Source organism: Ambystoma mexicanum, chromosome 6q, assembly GCF_040938575.1.
Source record: "Ambystoma mexicanum isolate Mex_15411 chromosome 6q, UKY_AmexF1_1, whole genome shotgun sequence".
In the NCBI taxonomy this organism is placed as follows: Eukaryota; Metazoa; Chordata; class Amphibia; order Caudata; family Ambystomatidae; genus Ambystoma; species Ambystoma mexicanum.
In genome coordinates, this window is record NC_090937.1 from 689368835 (window position 1) to 689389573 (window position 20739).

Consider the following 20739-nt stretch of genomic DNA (forward strand, 5'->3'; position numbering starts at 1 on the left):
AATCTATGGCTTTGGGGTAGTTCTACTTACAGGAGAGGCCTGGAACTGGGCATTAGGGAGCATCAGGGCACCGCTGGGACAGCAAGGGGGTCAGTCAAGGGTCTCCTCTCTTTTTGTCTCTTTCCTCCAAGAGGTCCCAGTCAGCTTCTATGTCTCCTGGCTCCTGTCTCCAATGCAAGACTTAGGCCTCTCTGCTGGGATGTTTCTCACCAGATTTCATCAACAGGTTGGATCTCGGAATTAGTGGAAGATTCACAGCTTTAATGCAAACTAATCTGCTTATAGGGCAAATGACATCACAAACTAGTCAGGATTCACGCGAAAGGGATTGGTTAATGATCACTACCCAACTCCCACCTCTGTGTTGATAGGACAAGTGGATGGGGGAGTGCTTTGGGATAGCTGTGGGAGGAGAGAGCTTCATCATCTCACTTTGACCGGTGGGCTCGACATGCTTTAGGACATAGAAATCTCACAACATGGCAAGTACCCTTAATTTCCAAATCTTTACATGTATGAATATATTTATAAAATACATTTTAAAGTGAATCAGAGAAGACTAGTCTGGAGTCTGCATGCCCTTCCTGTGCAGAGATACAATTTTTCTTCATTTACTCAGGAGCCATATCAATGAAAAATATGCCACTTTACAGTTTTCATATTAATTATTACTGGCATGCTTTCTACCAACTTTCATGTCTCTTGGAATCAGGGGAAGGCCCAAATCACATTGTCATTAATAACTTTAGTTCTGTTTATCCCACCAAAATCGTTTTAGCATAGTTAGAAGGGGGTGACTGTCGCGTTTAATAAAAACTTGGAATGACCAATGTGATATGTAGGCTGCCCCTTTTATGCGATAAAATTTATTTCCCCCATTTAATCAAACTGCAGTTTCATATCCTCTGTCTCCCTGGCCCCCACCCTTGCTCCCTGAGTTTAGTTTCTCTTCAGGCACGTGACCCAAGCAGGGCTGCCTGATAGCCACCCAAATAGACTTTTTAATGTGACTTGTGACCTGGAGGTCACTCCTGCTGTAGAACAGACCTCACTTTATCTGGTCTTCACTGCGTTTCTGATCTAAAAAGTATTACTTTCTTGTATTTTTAAGGAAAGGCAATGATGGATGAAGACAACCGGGCCTGAATCTCCAGGGCAACCGAGGGAGGTCCTAGAGGTTAGTTTCCAGTTTGGAGAAATGACCTTCCATGTACCCTGCAGCAAACAGCCTTTAAACTCAGACATAATTATAACTTTAAACAGCATCTTATAAGGCGTTCGCACTTTCAACATACATGAGTGTTGCTTTGAAATTGTCCATTTGGATAAGCTTGTTATAGGCAGAATCTATGTTCACACTTTGAAAGTCTGGTGAGCATTTCGCTCAGCATATTGTCAATATGGGTGAGGGAAAAACGAAAATGACATTCTTTTATTTATTACACATGAAATGCTCTGTTTCACTTTGGCTGCCTGGAGCACAATTCTGGTATCCCATTGAAGATACTGTGCACTGTGGTTTCTTTATATGTCAGTGCAGCTCTGCATAGATTGTCAGCCAATAGTCTTCCTTTTTCTTCCTCAAATGCATTATGCACATCTTAGCATTTTCGGATCTGGGCCCACTTTCTTTGCTTTATGATTTGGGTTCAATAAGCCTTATGTCGGACCTCATTTCTGTGCTGGCCTTCTATTTCGGTAAGCACTCAGAACTGACTATGGCCTCTGTATTTCTGGCATATGCATCAACGTGAGACGAACCAATAGAGCAATCGGAAGAGAGAGACACACCAGGATGCACCTAGATGACATGATCAGTCTGCTAAATGGAGCAAGCTTCTTTTCAAAGCTTACTTAAATAAGGGATATCATCAGATTGAGCTGGATATACACTCCAGGTACTCCACCACATTTGCTACATATGTGGGCATATTCCGATATAAGAGATTAAGCGTTGGAATCTCCTCAGCTGCTGAGCTATTTAGAGAGAGTATTTGAAGAGTGATATATCATATATAGAACTGTTTTAAAAACAGCGACAACATTCACATTTTTGGGTCCACGAAAGTACATCATGATCAAGCACTTTTGCAAGTGTGCACTTTGTTCATGGACGCAGGACTGGCTCTCAATCCGGACAAATGTGTTTCCACAAGTCAAATCTTAAGTTCTTTGGTCATATCTTCTCACAAAGGGGGACGAGTCCTGACCCTAGTAAAGTTGAAGCTATGTTGAAGATTTTGCCTCCTGAAGACATCAGTGATGTCCTATCATTTTTATCGATTGCCAGCTATTGTAGCAGGTATCTGAAGGACTTTGTCATCACAACCATCCGACTAAGAGAACTCCCTAAACAAGTGGGATTGTTGACTCAACACATAAAGAACATCAAGGGGTCATAGCTACTAAATGAAAAATTAGGGATACAAAGTGGATTCCCAGGATTGATGCACTCATTGAAGGCACCATCAGGTCATGCCGCCTGTGTCAGTGTACAATATGTCCGACAACCCGCAGCCCCTTCAAAAGTCTGAAATCCCAGATGCAGTGTGGAGTCAAATTGCAATTGATTTCTCTGGGCCATATAGAGATGGCAAGCACTGGCTGACAGTCATGGATGAGCACTCCCGATTCCCCATTGTACAGATGGTCTCCTGTATGGCCACAGGCACAGTGGTTCCTGAATTGGACAATATCTTCTGTTTGCTTGATTCATGCAGTACATGGGGATGCATCACATGAAGAGTACCCCCCTGTGGACTCAGGCTAATGGAATGGTCAAGAGATTCATGAGCAGCATCAAGAAAGTATTGCAGCAAAATGAAATATGCCCATGTCATCGAATCAGGCCCTGTGCAACATGCTGCGAGATTATAGAAACTCGCTGCATGGGACCACAGGAAGCTGTCCGTCTGAATTGATGTTTGGAAGAAGACTAGGCTTCCTCATCTCCCTGAGCCTCCTCCGGCCCAGCATCAAGAAGTAGCTAGGTTGGATTGGATGAAGAAACAGAGCATGCAGAGGTATAATGATCTGATCAATGGAGACAAGCAATGGACCCAGTTGTGCAAGCGGGGGACAGAGTGCTCATCTGTCGCAGACAAGAGAGAAAGTCAGAGTCTCCATTTGATCAGACACCCCTGACCATCTCTCATGTGAAGGGGTTGTTGGTAACAGCCCGCTCACCCAATGGAGTTATCAGCTGTCATTTATCTCATTTCAAGAGGTATGTTGAGAGCAGATCAAGGACGAGCATGGAAGTGGGCAGTTCTCGTTTAGAAGCTGAGCAGAGGGCATTATATCTAAGACCTGTAAAATGCATCCGAAATCCTATGCGTCTCATTGAGGAGATATGAGAATGTGGAAAAGTAGAGGGACATCGAATCTATTGTTGCCTGGGGGAGATGTCGTGTCCCGGGACAAAAGTCTATTGGGTACTTCCACAAATGTGTTTTTTGTCAGGGGACCAGACTCGAGTGTGGAAGAGTTTCAACACCAAATATCTATAGGAGACTGGTTACCCCTCCCTTACTTTGTAAAAGTCACTAAATGCTCACCTTCCAGGATTAATTGACAGTCAGATATTGCTTATACTTCTGGTTTGTTAAAGAGAGTATCATATTACTCACTTGTTTTTGTATTCCAAAAACAATTTTATTAATAGTGTACAAAAAAAAGCCTGAAGGAAACAGCTTTATCAATAAGCAAAAGATAATTAGCAAAAAACATCTGTACTGATGTCTATATAAAAGTAGCGCTTTGGGAAACATATACGCTAATAACAAGACATACTAGGTACAACAAAGTGGCACATACAGAAATATCTTTGTGACTGGGGGTTAGTAAGCTGGTGATATCTCTACCATGCTTGCAAGATACATTGATGTAAACTGTGTGTTTTCTATTCCGAAGAGCATACAATAAGTGAACCTCTGCAGTTTTCTTATTCAGATTGTCGACACGTGTTCCGGCTCACAGTCTGTGTTACACTCTACTCGCATGTACACAGTAAATTAGTCATGGAGCCATCTTCAGGACATATAGCTCATTTTGGTACAGAACTAATCAGATAACTTGCCCGCTATTTACACAACCTACAATACACAAAACACAGTGCGGGTATTTGTCTACAGTTTCTAAAACTCCATTAAAAGACTTTATTATGTAGTACAGTAATCCAATGGAAATGGAAACAACACTACCTTACAACAAGACAGGCGAAGTAGGGAACTTGTAAGGGTAAGGGTAATGCTTTCCAGTCCTAAGTATTTGGGCACCCGATTTCTTTTGAGTATGGGTAAATGTATATTGCTCCTCTATAGGGTCCCGGCACAGACAGGATTAAGGAAGGACGAGTAAATCCTGTTGACCCGCGCCATTTCACGCAGTGTCCAATGAACATACGCAGTCTTGTGCATGCGCACAAGTGTTTTTGATGCGCATGCGATTGCTGGCACTTAATGAATAAAGGTAGTAATACTCTATTCCGGTTCTGTGTCATTATTCCTCCTGGTTTAGGCTCATGGTACGCAGTCTATACCCTACAGACACTTTCAGCTTTCGGTTGAGGTCAGGTTATGAAGCAGTGGCAGCAGGCTCCAAAGATACAGTGCTATATGACCTACGGGCTGAAGACTCTGTTATGGCAGGTGGTGTGGGGTTAGCAGTGCTGGAAGACTCCGAGATGTGTTTTTGGTGGCGGACCAGCTCTTCTGGCTCACCGCGTGGCATTCCGGCACTGCAGTGGTGTCCACTGGAAGCTGGTGACCAGGAAACGGTGTACGCACAAGGATGACTTTGGGATGTTTGAGGCTTATGCATGTAGACTCACCCCATGGATTGTGTGTTATGTAACGATGGTTTTCACATTTATATTTTGTTTATCATAGTGGCTATTTTGCCATACAATAAAATGAAATAAGGCCAGGCCTGCCACGTTTGAAAAGTCCAAATGCTTAGAACATTTTGAAAGATGCAAACAGATGTCACTCCAGCAGGGACTTCACGTATGTTAATGTGACGCTGAATCTGCTGGCCCCGTTTTACATGTGTGATACTGCTGACCCCCTGTAAGAAAGGTACATAAGAAATGTGCTTTTGACTGTGGTGTCTTGTGAATCCAAGCATGTCGGAAACCTTTACATTTTCCAGCTTCGCCTGCTCTGTTGGGGCCGTCTGATTCCTCCTAGGCCTACTCTGGTTATTCCGCCTGATCTGACAAAGAAAGACACACCATCTTTGTCAGGACTATTGCTTCTACCAACCAACACACACATCTTCTGCAGTACAATGCCGCAAATGTTTTGCAATTCGAGCAAACGCCTGAAGTACAGGCCAATCATGTTATTGTTGGCCAGTTTTTGTGTGAAAGTGGGCCAGTTTGATGTGTTATTTCATGGTGGAGATAGTAGTTTTGACTAGTGGTACATAAAAATGCACAATTTGCAACACATTCCACCAAAAACCTCCTCCGTGAGTGATATTCAAACTGTTACAAAAAGAACGAATTGCAGTCTTAGGTGGTGGGCAACTTTTTCATTAGTGCCTGAGCTGATTTTATGCCCCAGTCTGACCCTGTTTGCAATACAAATTGCTTTTGACCAAAACGTGTACCTCATTTATTATTTTAAAATGACTAAGGGTCCTCTCAGAAAATACATCCTTAAATTCTGCTCTACTCTGTGGCATTACCCTACCCGCTTTGTGATTCTCTGCACAAGTGTTGCGTATGAGAACAACTAACAAAACTTAATCCTCCCGCCTGGGTGCAGCTGTTCACCTGCTAAGCATATTGGCACCGGCTTCCATACATCAAAAGGAGTGGCACTCTGACTGGCCGCTTGCCACACCAGTTAGAAGCTTTCTGGGACGAGGACGGCCCAGGAAGTGGGGAATTTGTAATTGCTTTTCATCCGAGCTGCAGTTCCATGCCCAGGACTCGTTCCGCCACCCACTGCAAGGGTCCCGAGACGGCTGTCATAGAGCGGGCGTTCAAGTGCGAGCGTGAAGTGAGTTTCCAGGTTATGGCGGGCTGCCGGGTGTAAAGGTCGCGCATTAGCCAACGCAGCTGTCTAGAGCAAACATGTGCCGCGAGCGGGCTCTTTCTATTTCTGGGGCTGCACTCGCCTCACCTGCGGCGGGCTCCGTCCATTTCCCGCCCGTCTGCCTCGTTTGACTCCAGGCTTCATTAGTGTGTTGCCTCTCTTGTCTTGAGAGCAGTTCCGCGAAGGTTTCGCAGAAACGTGGCTTGTTCACCAATGACTAATGGGACCGGAAAGTGAATAGGGCATCGGCTGTGCATTGAGAAGAGCTTCAGAAATCGATGCGCCTAAAGTAAAAATATGTTGCGGGACACGGCTGCAGTCTGTCTCTAAAAGGTATGTATCCCGGGTTCACCCTTGTTTTATTTGTTTTCGCAAAAATATTAATTGCGTACAATGCCGAATCTTATGGGGGGGTAGAGGCTACGCTATAAAATGGGCATTTTGAACTATGATATGTAGATTGCGGTGGCCTTCTTTGTCTGCTTGGTTATATATCCCGACGTTTCTGTACCTAAGAAGCATTTCTGAATGAACTTGTAGTGCAGAACTGAATCCGTTTCCAAAGAGGCAGTACTTTCGGGGGATTGGTGTGGATCGATTGTGGTGCTGAGCTGCCTTCTCTCTGGATGAGTCTTGTTGTTACCCCACGTGCCGCTATGGTGGGCTGTCCCATTCTCCCAGTGCACGCGCAGAGGTGCCCAACGGGGAAGACCAGAATGTCTTCCGGTGTCTGGTCAAGGGGCGCATCCGGGCCCTGACAGAATCAATAACGAACCAATCACTGTTGGATTTGGCTCTGTGACTGGCATAAATATTTGTCGCTTACGAGGATGTCCCATTGGTGCAAGATTTCAAGTATACGTTTTTCAAATCTGTGTTATTCGCTTGTGTTTCGTTGGTCAGTTGAAGGCACAGAAATAAAATGCATTTTTCTTTTCTTTTTTTATGTGAACGCAGAACTCTTAATGGTGGGAAGCTGGTGGGCACCATCGAGGTGAGCCTGGTCAAGATGGGGGAATCGGAGGATGGCGACACGGCGCATATCACGGCAGACGTGCAGGGACAAAAGGTAGGAATGCTCCCGCCACTCTCACCCATTATGCTGGAAACAAGCAGCTCTGCCAGTGCAGTCCTGCTAATATCACAGAGGGGTCACCTGGGTCTTTATTTAGAAAGAAGGCTGAGACATCATGCACACATGAGAGCATGCGTGCGAGAGAACCGAGTCTGCATGCACGCTTGTGAGGGATGTTTGGGTGTCTCTGTTTTGAACAATGTGTATGCAAGATTTTGGGCCTGATTCATGGAGAGTTTTCCTATGGGATTGCACCATTATAAAACACTTCAATGAATCAGGTCTATATGTCTTCATTGTAGTCAAAAAGCGTTTTAGAGAGAGTTATTTAAGAAGTCGACACTAACAAGAAATGGCATCTTTGACATTGCTACAAACACACAGTCCAAATGATCTAAATGGCTGTACATGCATTGCATGGGAACACCAGAACAAGAGAAATTTGACAACTGACCTGACCTTAATGAAGAGGATTTCAGAGGTCTCAATGAATATGAGAAGTGTATAGTGAAGCTGGATAGACATTACGAAACCAAGTTACACATTCTATTAGAACGTTATAAGTTTGGGAAGAGATCACAAAAGGAAGAATATACTGTAGAATGCTTCATCACAACTCTTAGAAGATTAGCTTGGACTTTGGTCAATAGACAGATGAACGCTTGTGGGACCAGTTTATTCTGGAATATTGGGATGGAAAAATAAGTGAACGTCTGTGGGAAAAGGGTGATTCTCTGATGAAGATGACAAAGATTTAGAAGGCCCCAAGTATCTTATACTGATCAACGGATGTAAGTTGAATATGATTACAGACTCAGAAGCAAAGTATACCCTTGTCCCTTTTTGAGGATATGTTTCCTGATATGCCTATGAGAGATGTCGACATAAAGCCTCAAGCAAATGGTGGGACAACATAACACTTCTAGGTTGGTTCAAGGCAAACCTTGAATTTAAAGGAAGGTCTGCTCCAGGAAAGGTGTACGTTACTGAAAAGGGAAGCTTTCCATTACTGAGTTAGCTGCAACAAAAAAGATTAGAAATAAAACTGGATCCTAATGATGAGGATGGTGTACTGAAGGGTGCAGATGATGCTTTGCATTCTCAATTGTTCAATGTATCCGTAGGATGCCTAAAGGGCTTTGTACATAAGATTCAACTGGTACGAAGATCAAGGACAATTATACACACGGTGGGGTCCGTTCCCATAACGCTGAGGGACCAAGTAAAGAAGGATCTGTTAAAATTGGAGCAGGATAGAATTATAGAAAGGATTGAGTCATTGGAATGGGTATCCCCACTCATCGTAGTTGTGAAGCCCAATGGTAAATTGCGCTTATGTGTGGATCTTTGATCCCTAAATAGGTGCGTTATACCGGATTGTCACCCTCTGCTAAATATTGCAGAGACTCTTGCTACCTTAGGAGATGCACAAGTGTTTGCCTCGCTCGATATTACATCCGCTTACCACTAGGTAAAGTGACATCAGGACTCCAAACAACTGACAAACCTTTTCACCCCATAGGTTTTTAAGGATGCCATTGGGCCTAGTTTCAGCTGCATCTGTTTTCCAACACATCACACATCGAATATTCAAGGAGGAGGAAGGTGTGATCTGCTGTCAGCATGATGTTTTGGTATTTGGTCGAGATCAAAGTACAGATGATCACAGATTAAAGAGGTTGATGAACATTCTCGTTAAAAAATGACTCAATTTAAGTTTAGAAAAGTGTTAATTCAACATGAAACAAATAGAATACCTGGGGCATAATATTTCAGCCATGGGGGTCAATGTTAAACAGAAATGTGTAGATAACATGAAGAATGTGGCCGAACGAACAAATAAGGATCAATTGCGTTCTTTGCTGGGCATGGCTGAATTTTGTTGAAAATATATTCAGATCTTTGCAGATAAGATTATAAATATGAGAGTGTTATTGAAAAGCAAAACTCCTTTTGAGTGGACCACCCAGTGTGCTACAGAGTTTAATGATATCAAATCAGCCTTAGAGAACACTCCTTCCCTACAGAACATTGGGATAGAAAGAAAGACCATGCTTACCAGTGATGCAAGTAATACTGGGTTAGGAGTAGTTTTCACACAAGTTGAAGGGGATAAAGAATTGATCATTGCATTTGCTTCACGCCTAATGAAAGGTGCAGAACTCAATTACTCCACCATCGAAAAGGAGATATTGGCCATAAAGTGGGAGTTGGGAAATTTAGAAAATGTATGTGGGGTTCAGACTTCACCAATACAAACAGATCATAAGTCGTTAAAGGAAGCCTTACAAAAGTAAGGGTTGGATGGAGTGTTATCCAGAATAAGAAGATAGGCTGTGGCACTCCAGGAATATCACTTTGAAATTGAATACCTTTCAGGAAAAATGAGCATACCTGCTGATTGTCTGTCGCATCTGACTACAAGTGAAGATGATGAGGGTGATGAAAATGACAGACATTGCATGTTGTATGTGGACCAAAAGATAATTGCAAAGGAGGAATGGGATAGCAGTATGATGTCGGACGTGGTGTTCTGTACTGTGAGAGATAAGCTCAAGGAGGAAGACATGCTCACCAAGGAGTGTGTCAAGGGGTCGAATATGGACGGACTGTGGATGGTGAGAGTTGAGTTGCACGTGAATGAGGGTTATGTTACGAGTGGAGACAGACTGGTATCACCCTCTGGTGTAAGAAAAAGGATTATCAACATTGCCCATGAGGGTATCAAGGTATTACAAAAACCAAACAGGCAGTTTGTGCAGAATATTGGTGGCGAGGGTGTAATTTGGAAGTGGAGCGAGTTGTGAGGAATTGTGTATCATGCACGTTAAGCGAGAAAAGTTTGTTGACAAGAGAGTCCCATGGCTTTAGTGTCTGTTCACTGAATGCCATGGGAGAAGTTTGGTACAGACATTGTGGGCCCAAGTTGGAGTAACGTGTGCAGAGGTATTGCATTGTTTAAAATGATACATTGTCAGAATGGGTGGACGTGAGAATCACTAAGAGCATTACTACTAAGGATGTCATAGGATTCATGGAGTTCGTATTAAAACGGGAAGGATACCTGTGCAAAGTGATCCCTGATAATGGTGTTCAATTCCAAGTCTAAGGAGATGTGCCAGTACTTAGAAGAGAATGAGGTAGAACACAAGTTTACAGCAATTTATCATCCTCGGGCCAGTGGTGTGGCCGAAAGGTTCAACAAGGTCATAGAGGATTGCATAAAATAGGCATGGGCAAATGGTGAAGACTGTCAGAGAGTAGTAGAAAGTAGGATTGAAGCGCATCCTTTCTCACTGCATTGGGCGACAGATGTATCCCCTTTGAGTTGAGTAGGTGGAGGAAGGCTAATTGTAAGTTGTGTCCCCCAGGGATGAAGAGAGCAAGGTGGTCCTGGCAATGTGTGCCGAGAGCTAGGCTGCGTGTCTGAAAGAGGCAAATGACCAACAAGCAGAATTTTGACAGGAGGAAGGCTGTCACTTGCAAACTGGTGATCTGGTAAAGGTGAAATTGTCAATGCCTTTGAGGCAGGGACCAATGAAATGGTCAAAGCCAAGCAGAGTGAAGAATGTTTCACACAATGTTGTTACGGCAGAGGATGGTAGGACTTGGAATGTTGGGCGAGTGGTGAAGGTTAGAGATCTGGGTGCACCTAGTCTTGGGAATGTGTGTGAAAGGAAACATTTTGCAGGAAGGACGTCTGGATGAAGACAAGGCGTCCTGAGAAATTCAAGGACTATATGGTTGGAAATGTAATGAGTATGAGCAGTAGTTAAAACAAAAGAAAAATAGAATGTGCTAACTATTTCATTAGTGTCCTCTTTATAAACAACCCTCCTTGTGGTATTTGTTAGGTTTAAGGGAGGGAGGTGTGTAGTATGCTTGATGAGGTGAGAATGTGTGGCGAATACGAGGGTGGAAGAGTGAGTGCTGTAATGAGAATGCAGGGTGTGAGTGGGAGAAAGACAGTTTGAGGCAGGCTGAGTTAGGGGAGGACTCTCTGCTGGTAGGCTGTATTACTGAGATACAGTAAACTGGATGTCTTACCTGATAACTGCCTCTGTCTCCTACTTCTCAAACCTTAACTCTTACTATAGCAACGGTTCAGCGAAGTCAAGGGAACTATAGTACTGACCTAAGCTGCATAATATGTACAGTTTTGAATTAGTGGTCGAGTGTGCGTCGTAGTTTGATTTGTTGCTCAATGAACTTTGTAATAAATAAATAAATAGTTATTTTTAACAGAGTGCTTATGGTAACCTGAACATTAACATTTCCACGTGTGTAGTCTTTACTTTTTATAGGTAGCACATTTACTTCTTTTAAAAGTGCAATTTATTTTCTGTACATTCCATATTTAGTTTTAGCTCTTAGGTGACACTTATGCGCCACCCCTAAGCCGAAACTACTGTATTGCAATTCAGATAGGAGGGAAAATACATTTGGCGAGAGACACACTGTTTGTGGGGGTTATTTTGATATTTAACCACCCATTGACTAACAAGGGCCATGCTAATTCCATTCATTCCACCCAACTACCTGCCCCTCCCAACCAAAAACCCATCCCCATGGGAATTCTTTGAGCTAGCGCGACCACGCAGTAACATCAAACGTCCTGCCAGTGTTATTTCTAAGCATTCTACCGAGAGTTACTGACTTAATTGTAGCTGTAAATGTGCTACTGGTTGAATAATAATGTCTTAACCAAGCGTGCCTTCAGTCACTTGGTGTATTCCGTGCTTGTGTTCTTTGCACTCAAGTCAAGTTAAAAACGAGCGTAGCCAACACTTTTGAGTTTGGCATAGGTATTAGATATATATTTGTAACTCACTGTTGACATATGTTCAGGTAATCATACCATTTGCTAGCTATTGCCATCTTGCAGCCAGGTAGTACCATTATGGCAGTATTTGGCAAACAACTATCCCATGGCTACAAAAAAAACAAAACTGCTGGCTTTGCCAATGCTTGCTTTGTAAGTGTGTGATGTCTGCAGCCATTGCGTATGCCTAGAGGTTTGTGTCATCAAGGGATATGTGTTTCCTGATTATGGTCTGAAATGTTCATTTACTGATGATGCATATTTTCTGTTTCCGCACGTTTGTGTGTTTTCCGTGTGGATTGTCTGCCTGTATTGTGAGCTATCCATAATGACCTGGGATGTTCAGTTGGGTTCTATGAGTGCTCATTATAGTTTTCATGTGCGCTTGTGTGCTTTCCATATGTGATTTGCTTGTGTTGTGAGTTGTAATTGCATGCTGTGTGTGGTTTGTTTAGTAAACGTGTCCCTTATAGTTTCTGCCTTTCCTCTCGTGTGTTTTTCTGATAGTTGTGCATATTACCCAATTGTGGCATGATACGCATAGTTTATTTTTTTTTGTTTAATTTGTTTATTAAGATTTTACAACCAGTATAGTAACCAAACTATTGTGATTATCACTACATTATTCCATTAACATACGTGATCCCCAATGCACTTCCCTTCCCCCTTTCCGAACCACCTTCTGTTTTAGGGTTCCACCAATACATCCACCGATTGCGATGACACGAATAGTTAGGTTATGTCCATGCACTTAGGATTTCGGCTTGTGTTCCATTACGTTTTTGGGTTTTTCTGTGTGTTATACACATGCCCAAAACTAGTTGCTGGATGTGTCTCTATGCATGCTCCATCTCCATACCTACTTGTCATGTGTGCCCGCATATTCTGGAAAACGCCTAAAATATAGAAATATTTGGACATTTTCAAAAATGAATAACTCCATGTCCTAATCCGGTCTGTCAGAAATGTTCCTTCATGCACAAGTTGCCCACAACGTCTTGGTGAATGCCAAACTCTAGAAAATCTAAATGGACGAATGTTAGATATTGGTCCTGAAGGCAATCTTTTTGGGTGTATGCAAAAAACCCTCTCGCATAAGTTACACTTTTTGTTGTTGGCTCATATTAAGCTATGCACACACTTGTCATACTTTAAAGTGCCATAACTTAAATTTGGTAAATTTCCACGAAGGAGGTTAATAGAGTAAAAGGTACTTTTCAGTTTCCTGTGAAGTGGTCATGTAACATTAACTACTGCATGTCATTTTAGCATGGTGGATAAAACACATGTCTGTACTATACATATTCCGTGAAAAATCTCTTGGTAAAGTTAAGATGATCCGAATTAACGCAACACAACCTTTTAACTTCAACAGATGTGGAAAATGACCATGCTTACTCAGAGCCTTCCCTGTAGATGTCCCCCCTTATGTCATTTTTATATTATTGTTAACCCCTCCTGTGATGTCATGTATGTGCTCATGGTCTGAATAAGGAGACGAGGGGGACTCCTAGCTAAGCTGGTCGTCACTTCCCACACCCGCTGAGTTTGAAGGATTTTGTTGCGTTAAATTGCACCATCTTAACTCTGTGTTAACTAAAGTTTTTGTCACTGAATTTCAAGGGGTTTGGTATTCTGTATCTTCTTCAGGGCCCACTGTCCATGTTGTACCAATTATTGAAAAATGCGGAAGGCCACAAGCCTACTGGCCATGGCCCATATCAACTGACCAGACTCTGCCAGCTTTCGGCTATGTCCTTTGTTTATGTTGCAGCAATTAGACAATATCTTACTTGGCACTGACTGGTCGTGGCTATTGAACATGTTGCACCAATTATTAAAAATGACGGGGGCTCTAGCCATCACCTTTGGGGCCCGGGCAGTTGTCGTGGCCTACTTGCCTGAGCCCAAACCCCCCTCGATAGTAAGTCACTAGATCCCCTCGTCTGGGTTGGAACAATTCAGCACTATGGTCCTGAGGCTTGTACATATTGCACCAATTGGGCAAAAAGACTATGGCCGCGGCCCATAGAGCATTGGTCCATATCTCCCTGTTTTTGCCCATCTCTTATTCCTGTATAAATGTATCGTGCTAACAAACCTTTGGTACATCTATGCCGTCTTAATGCCATCTTATTTCCCTTCGAGAATCATTCCAGAGGCTCAGTCTCGTGGTATTACACTGTATGCCGGTTTCCTCGGTAGTGGGGAAAATGCACAACAATTTAAAAGCCTTCCCAGACCCCACTGCCACTCATTGTGTGTCCCCTTCATCCTTTCTATGTCCTTCAACTTCCCCCCTTTTGTAAACTCTCCCTGATCCGCTCCCATTTCCTCCTTTCACTCCACATTTTGTGTGATGCATTTTATTTCTGAGCGCATCTTGCAACGTTACCGGAAGAATCCCATGAGATTCCAGCGCAATTTCACCAGTAAGACGAAAATATTCTGAAACAAGCAGTCTCCCCAGCCGACCCCTAACTGTCCCTCTGCACATCCCCCACCTGTAGCCTGATATGAAATCATCCCTTTCCCTCCTCCAAATATAATTTTGAGCAAGTTTCTATTTTGGATTTTCTCTGGATGACCACGAAAATTGCTTGCATAAAGTAAAAATAAATGTTGGCTTTTCATTTCTGAAAAGCCTCATTGCTACAATTCAATATGGGAGCTATGTACACGTTTTTGGAACCAGGGGGTCATCTTCTTCTCTGTCAAATTTTGTCAAAACTGCTGTACAGATTTACACCAAACCAACAAAAGGCACATCTGCAAAACTTTGTGGCCAACTTGATTCTTATATGGTGCAAATCTGTTCAGCAGATTTTATGCTGCACCTATCCTACTGAATCACCATTTATTCTATGGTAAAATGTTTGGGAGTATATAGAAAACCGCTTTTCTGTTTTCCTAATCGGATTTGAACCATTTAGCACATTTTACCCAAAATGTTTAGTTTGGAGGTGCCTGGGCCAGGTTTTGTTAGTGGAAAATTTCATTCAAATACGACTAGCGGGTATTTTGGAATAAGTCAATGCAAGCAGGTTTTACCTTAACTATGTGACCGCTGCCTATGCTACACACATGATGCCACAGAGAGCCACTAATATATGTTGCATCAAACTACCTATGATATATTCATGCACACACAAACAAACGCATAGATGCATTGTGGATATTTTGATGTCACTGCATGAGGCGTTTTATGTGTGATTGTGGATACTTGCAAGCAGTATGTTATTGGGTTTAATGCCATGCTCTGCGGTCATTTTCATGTACACTTGGCCCAATGGGCCCTGAAATAGACGCGGATGAATTTAGTAAGAGGTGAGAGAAGGAAAATGCAAGATAGTTTTGATGTTGTTTTGATGCATGCATAGATGTTACATAGGGTACAGAGTGCAACTCTATTTCCAGTGATTTCTGGCATGATTACTGAATGTGCGCCTTGGATACTGTGCTGATATGTGAAAGAATCATTTGACTTGAGATGTGACTTTCTCAAATCAACTGATTTTAGTACAATGCACAGCTGTAATCGGTATGACTTCACAGCACTATACCCTTGTCTGAGAGGCCAGGTGCTGCAGAACCCAGGATTCCTATACACAGGGTGCTGCATGTGTTACATGACTGGTACCACCAAATTCTATGATATGCATTACACTCCTGGGTGCAGATGATGCACCCATTGGAAGATGTTAGAACTGAAACATGTTGAACATTATCCTTTGCAATGTCTCAATGGCATATGTATAAACATTTTGTGCATTACATCTGACAAATCTCTTATTTGGTGATCTGATATCGGTTTACAGACAGACCCTAGCTAATTCAATAACGTGTCTACATTCTGTTAAACAGGAGCCACTACTGCCCTTTATCTATTTTGATTGTTTACACTTGTGGTTTATCTTTGACCTTTTAGCTACAATTGTTGAATTTGTATTATCTTCATGATTGTGTATATATAATTGTGTGTGTTTTTATCGTGCTACCTGCCTCTTGTTTTTTTGTTTTATTTATTGATTCGAATTTGTTTTATTCATGTTATTGTTCCTAAGTGTTTGCCAACTGTTTCTCCATCCGACTGGAGATATACACTATTCTTCTTCAGGATTTCTATAGCTGTGGATACCACCCATGTCCTGATCTCACAGTTGTTTTTGATTACTTTTGATTTTATGGAGAGGTCAGGACTGCATGTATAATTTATACTGTTGCTACGCGTTTTTCCCTTTTTGTGCTTGGCGTATGCAGATGACGTCATATTAATGGACTGTACACCAATTGGTTTACAAAGAGCTCTAACAACACTGAGGAGCTATTCAGATGCTAATGGTGTGAATATGAATTTAAAAAAGGCTAACATTATATGTTTTCTCAATAATATGAAGCAAATACAAGTGGAATGGAAAATGAATAATTGTATAATTGAGAGAGTCACTGACTATGTATATTTATGAGCCTTTATAACCACAAAAAAGCAGACAATTACTTATATAAATATACCTCTCTGAAAGTAATGAGGAAACTAGGGGCAGTGTGGTTATAGACTGAAACGACTCTTACTCATATACAAACAAAGCCTGGTCCCTAACATTTTGTATTTCCTAGAATGCCATAATACGTTATACATGAAGTGGTTAGATACCTTGGAAGCAAACATTTTGCGGCGAATGTTGGGATTGCCAAATTGCGTACATTACAACAAATAGTGTCCCAACTCTCCTCCCCTGAACTCTATCAATGGCTAAGACACCAAAACGTTAAGTCACGTTTACTGTTGTTTTCCTAATGTTTTTATACATACTCTGTCATAGAGTAAAATATAGTAATGTTTAGTCTTCATTGTCTTCATCCAGAAAATGTATTCTTTAGAACAGTAGGATCCAGCTCAACATGTTTCGGGACATAGTCGTCCTTTCTTCAGGAGCAAATATCTGTAGGGTTAACAGAAATATGGAAAACCATCAGTGATAAAGCCTCAAGAGAGTTTATAAAAGGCAGTAAGGAGTAGGCCTAGGTCATTTACCTTAAGAGTCCTATAGGACACCTATGGTATTGACAATACAGATTTTCCCAAAAGGTTCCCCAAACAAGTCCTCCATTTTGAGTCTGAAAGTTCCAAATAAGAACCCAGTGAAAAAAAATCGCCAAACTATATGATTAGTTCATAATCTCTAATCAATTAGAAAAGATAAGAGAAAGCTCCTATCTTCCAGATAAGCTGGTTCTGCTCAATCGAGAAAGAGCAATTCACAGTGGGTTAATGGTCCTCACCAAATCCGAGTGTTCCAAGTTAGAGCTGATAACAGATAAGGTATTTAGGTTACAGTGGACCTAGGATATGAACACAATAGAGAGACTCTCAGTAATATAGTTGTCTGTCAAGAAGGGTCCCTATTGATGTAAAGCAGTGGAGTAGAAACCTACACTTTCTCTACATGTAACACAAAAAGCAGATTGTGGTTGCAGCAAAATCTCACGTATACTCTGGAAAGCCCCTAACATGTGGCAAAAGATGGCCGCCTTTCTTTTAGTGATCATGTGCACATGCTCACATGACAGTATGATCACCGGATGTTCTGTGGGCACCATTTTGGATTACAATTTGTTATACTGCAACGCCATCTTGGATTGTATACTGTTGTATCTATATCATACACCCTTTCAGTTGCTACTTTACTTTATTAATTTGTTTAGCACTGAGCAAACATACATCACACAAAACATAAACCTAACCAGTTAGAAGCAGCCGGGGGAGCACAACATCAAAGCATGAATGAAAAAGGAATGTCTTCCATCCACATTTTAATTTTTCAAGCGATGGACATGTCCTTAAATCTGGTGGAAGAGCATTCCAGCTTCTTGCTGCTGCATGAAAAAAGATCCCTTGAAGACACAGTTTAGATTGGCCCTGGGGACATGAAGAAGGGCCAAGTTGTTTCACCTCAACACTGTATGTGCAGGCTGCCAGGAGAGTCCATTGAATAGGTAACCAGGGTTAACGCCATAAAGGCACTTATGTGTGATACACAGGAGTCTGAAGGTAATTCTACCAGAAACCGGCAGCCAGTGTAAGGTCCTCCTGGCTTCTGAGACATGATAGATTTTGTGAAACTCTTCAACAGCCCTAACCACATTGTCCTGCACTATTTGTAGTCACACAGTTGCACCCGTGCTAATCCCCTGCAGAAGGCTGGCACGACAATCCAATTCAGCACCAATTATGGCTCGTGCAACAGCGGCACAATTATCGTGAGTCAGAAAAGGTCTCAACTGGGCAAGCAGTTTCAGATAGTATGAGGTGCAACAACATTAGGCTACTCACATGTGCCCTAATACTGAGTTCTTGGTAAATGACTATGCCCAGAGTCTTGACTTTAGGAAGTGTGACTATGATACACCCCGCTATCTGAAATGTCTGATAGTCTCTACTTAACTTCCTCAGCCAAGCCAATGTACCAACTATCATAACCTCCGTCTTCGAGTCATTCAGGGCTAGACTGTTCTCCACCATCCAGACCAGAATGAGGGGGGAAACAGAATTGATGACCTCAGTGTTCCTGGTGTAGTCGCCTAAAAGGGGAATAAGACACTGAGTATCATCCATAAAATTGGTTTAATATACACCCTCAGCATCCAGTAGATCATACAGGGGCCTTGTAAAGATGTAATATAGTGTGGTGGACAAGCAGGAGCCCTGAGGGACTCTGCAAGTCACCCCAACATCATCTGCCTTGGAATCACCAAAGACGACTCTGGCCATCTGATCAGTCGGCAACGATCTGACCCAGTGACCCAGTTGACTTCTTCTTGCGAAAAGGAGGCAGAGTGAACAAGCCTCTCAACCAGCATGTCATGGTCAACAAGATCTAAGGCAGCAGACAGGTCTACCAAGATCAAAAGAGCTGTACCGCACCCCCTCCAAGACCATCATCATGTTGGCCCCGAGATGCAATAGGACATACTCTGTGCTGTGAGCCCTTCGAAAGCCAGACTGCCTCTGGCCCAGAATAATTTGTTTATCCACAAGGTCCTGAACTTGTATATAGATCCTTAATCTTAAGCAGGAACGGGACGGTGTTAACTGGCCTATAGTCAGCAAGTTTTTTTTTTTTAGAGCAGGGAGTTCCAGGCGTACTTAATACAGGACGGCACAAAACATTCATCTGATGATGTGTTCACACATTTTGTGATTAGACAAACCAATTGGGCAACCCAGTCCTTAACAACCGCCGCATGGCAAGCATCTCCTTAACAGTTGGAAGGCTTTAGCTGGAGCAGTAAGTTGGACATCTCTAGTTCTATGATTGACCTAAACTCAAACTGGGGGCTATCACTCCCAAGTCCTGAATTCTCCATGTTCCTATTAGGCCTGCCCAAAACCACCGGTTTATTTACGATATCATTCTGAATAGACTTTGTCTTATCCATCATAAAGTTCTGAATGGATGTACATCAGCCTTTGTCATTAGTTATCATAGGGACCGAAGCAAGTGGATCTCTAGCTCCTTAATGATTCTAAAAAGTTCTTTAGCATCTGATTTAGCTTTTTTTATCCTTTGGTCATAGGAGCTTCTACTCTAATAATGGCCAATGTGTGGTTTTTTGCAGCTCACACATATCTTGCCCTGTTCTCATCTGAGCCATTGCTTTTTTCGAAAGCTCAAAAGCTTTATGCCTAACTGTTTTCAGCTACTGAATTTCTGCTGAATAACCATTATTGATTTTCATTTTCTGGACCGGTCTTTCTTGACAGAAGCCACTATATGCACAGCCTTCAGAAGCATATTCTAGTATGCATCTGCCAGTTCACTGACTCAGGCAAAATGATCTAAGTTGTTTAGAGTAACCTCCAGATGGGGAGCTAATACTACACCAGAGAGCCTGCGAGTATTTCTTGAGGTGACCGTGGACCTCTTGGTCAAGGATTTATTATACTGAGAGGCCCAAAAAGATTGAAATGGACCAGCATTCTATCAGACCAAGGGCATGGACTAACGTCAGGATCATTGATGATGATATTATCACTTGCCACCCAATCCAGGGTCCTACCCTTCACTTGCATGGCCTTAGTTCCCTGGTGAGAGAAACCAGAATTAGACAAGATAGACTCGACTGTAGCTAACATGGAGTCAGAGTAATCAGAAAGTCCAAAATTGAAATCTCCCAGTACAACTTTAGATGCTGGTTTTTACAGTGTTGTTAACGTGTCACAGAATTAAGTGGGAAAGTCCGGCATAAGTGTAGAAGGTCGATAAATCAGGGTAATGTCAATGGTAGTATTGGGGTTAGAAGCTTGGCCTACAGTATATCACAGCCATTTGGCCCTTCAATAATAAATAGGTGGAGCTGTAGAGAGGACAGATAAATTAGAGCAACGTCTCCACCGCGACCCGTGTTATAGTCTGCTCTGAAGGGGCTGCACCAACAGAGGCATGAAGCCAACTTTCTGTTATAGCACCGATTTCAATAGTGTTTGACAGAAGATAATCAACCATCGCTGATGAGGTTTTTGATCAAAGAGCGGGTGTTAATACATTTTAGCATCCTAGAAGGGCCGGTAGCATACTTAGTGTTAGCTGGTACACCAATGTTATTAGGAACAGAGGTGTACAAGTCTTCAAGACTAAATTCTTCTGGGTCCTTGGACACCGTTACCCCACCTATGCCAGTGTTAGATTTACTAGGATACAGACGCAATATTCTGCAATTGAGATTGAGACTGTAATGGAATGAGATCCCTCTTCTGAACAAGGATTCCCTGCCCAACTCCCGACATTGTGCAGGCT

General features: G+C 42.4%; 1 protein-coding gene across 5 annotated transcripts in view; it reads left to right on the forward strand.

The window, feature by feature from the left end:
• INPP4B (inositol polyphosphate-4-phosphatase type II B) overlaps nucleotides 1–20739 on the forward strand; it is a 3177224-nt gene that overhangs the window by 1833087 nt on the left and 1323398 nt on the right. For 4 of the 5 annotated variants that reach the window (XM_069631181.1, XM_069631178.1, XM_069631177.1 and 1 more), the window contains one exon: nucleotides 7002–7113. In XM_069631181.1, coding sequence (XP_069487282.1) covers nucleotides 7002–7113 — 112 coding nt within the window. Of the gene's footprint in view, nucleotides 1–5979; nucleotides 6378–7001; nucleotides 7114–20739 lie in introns of those variants that run through there. The other variant, XM_069631180.1, reaches the window with a different exon arrangement.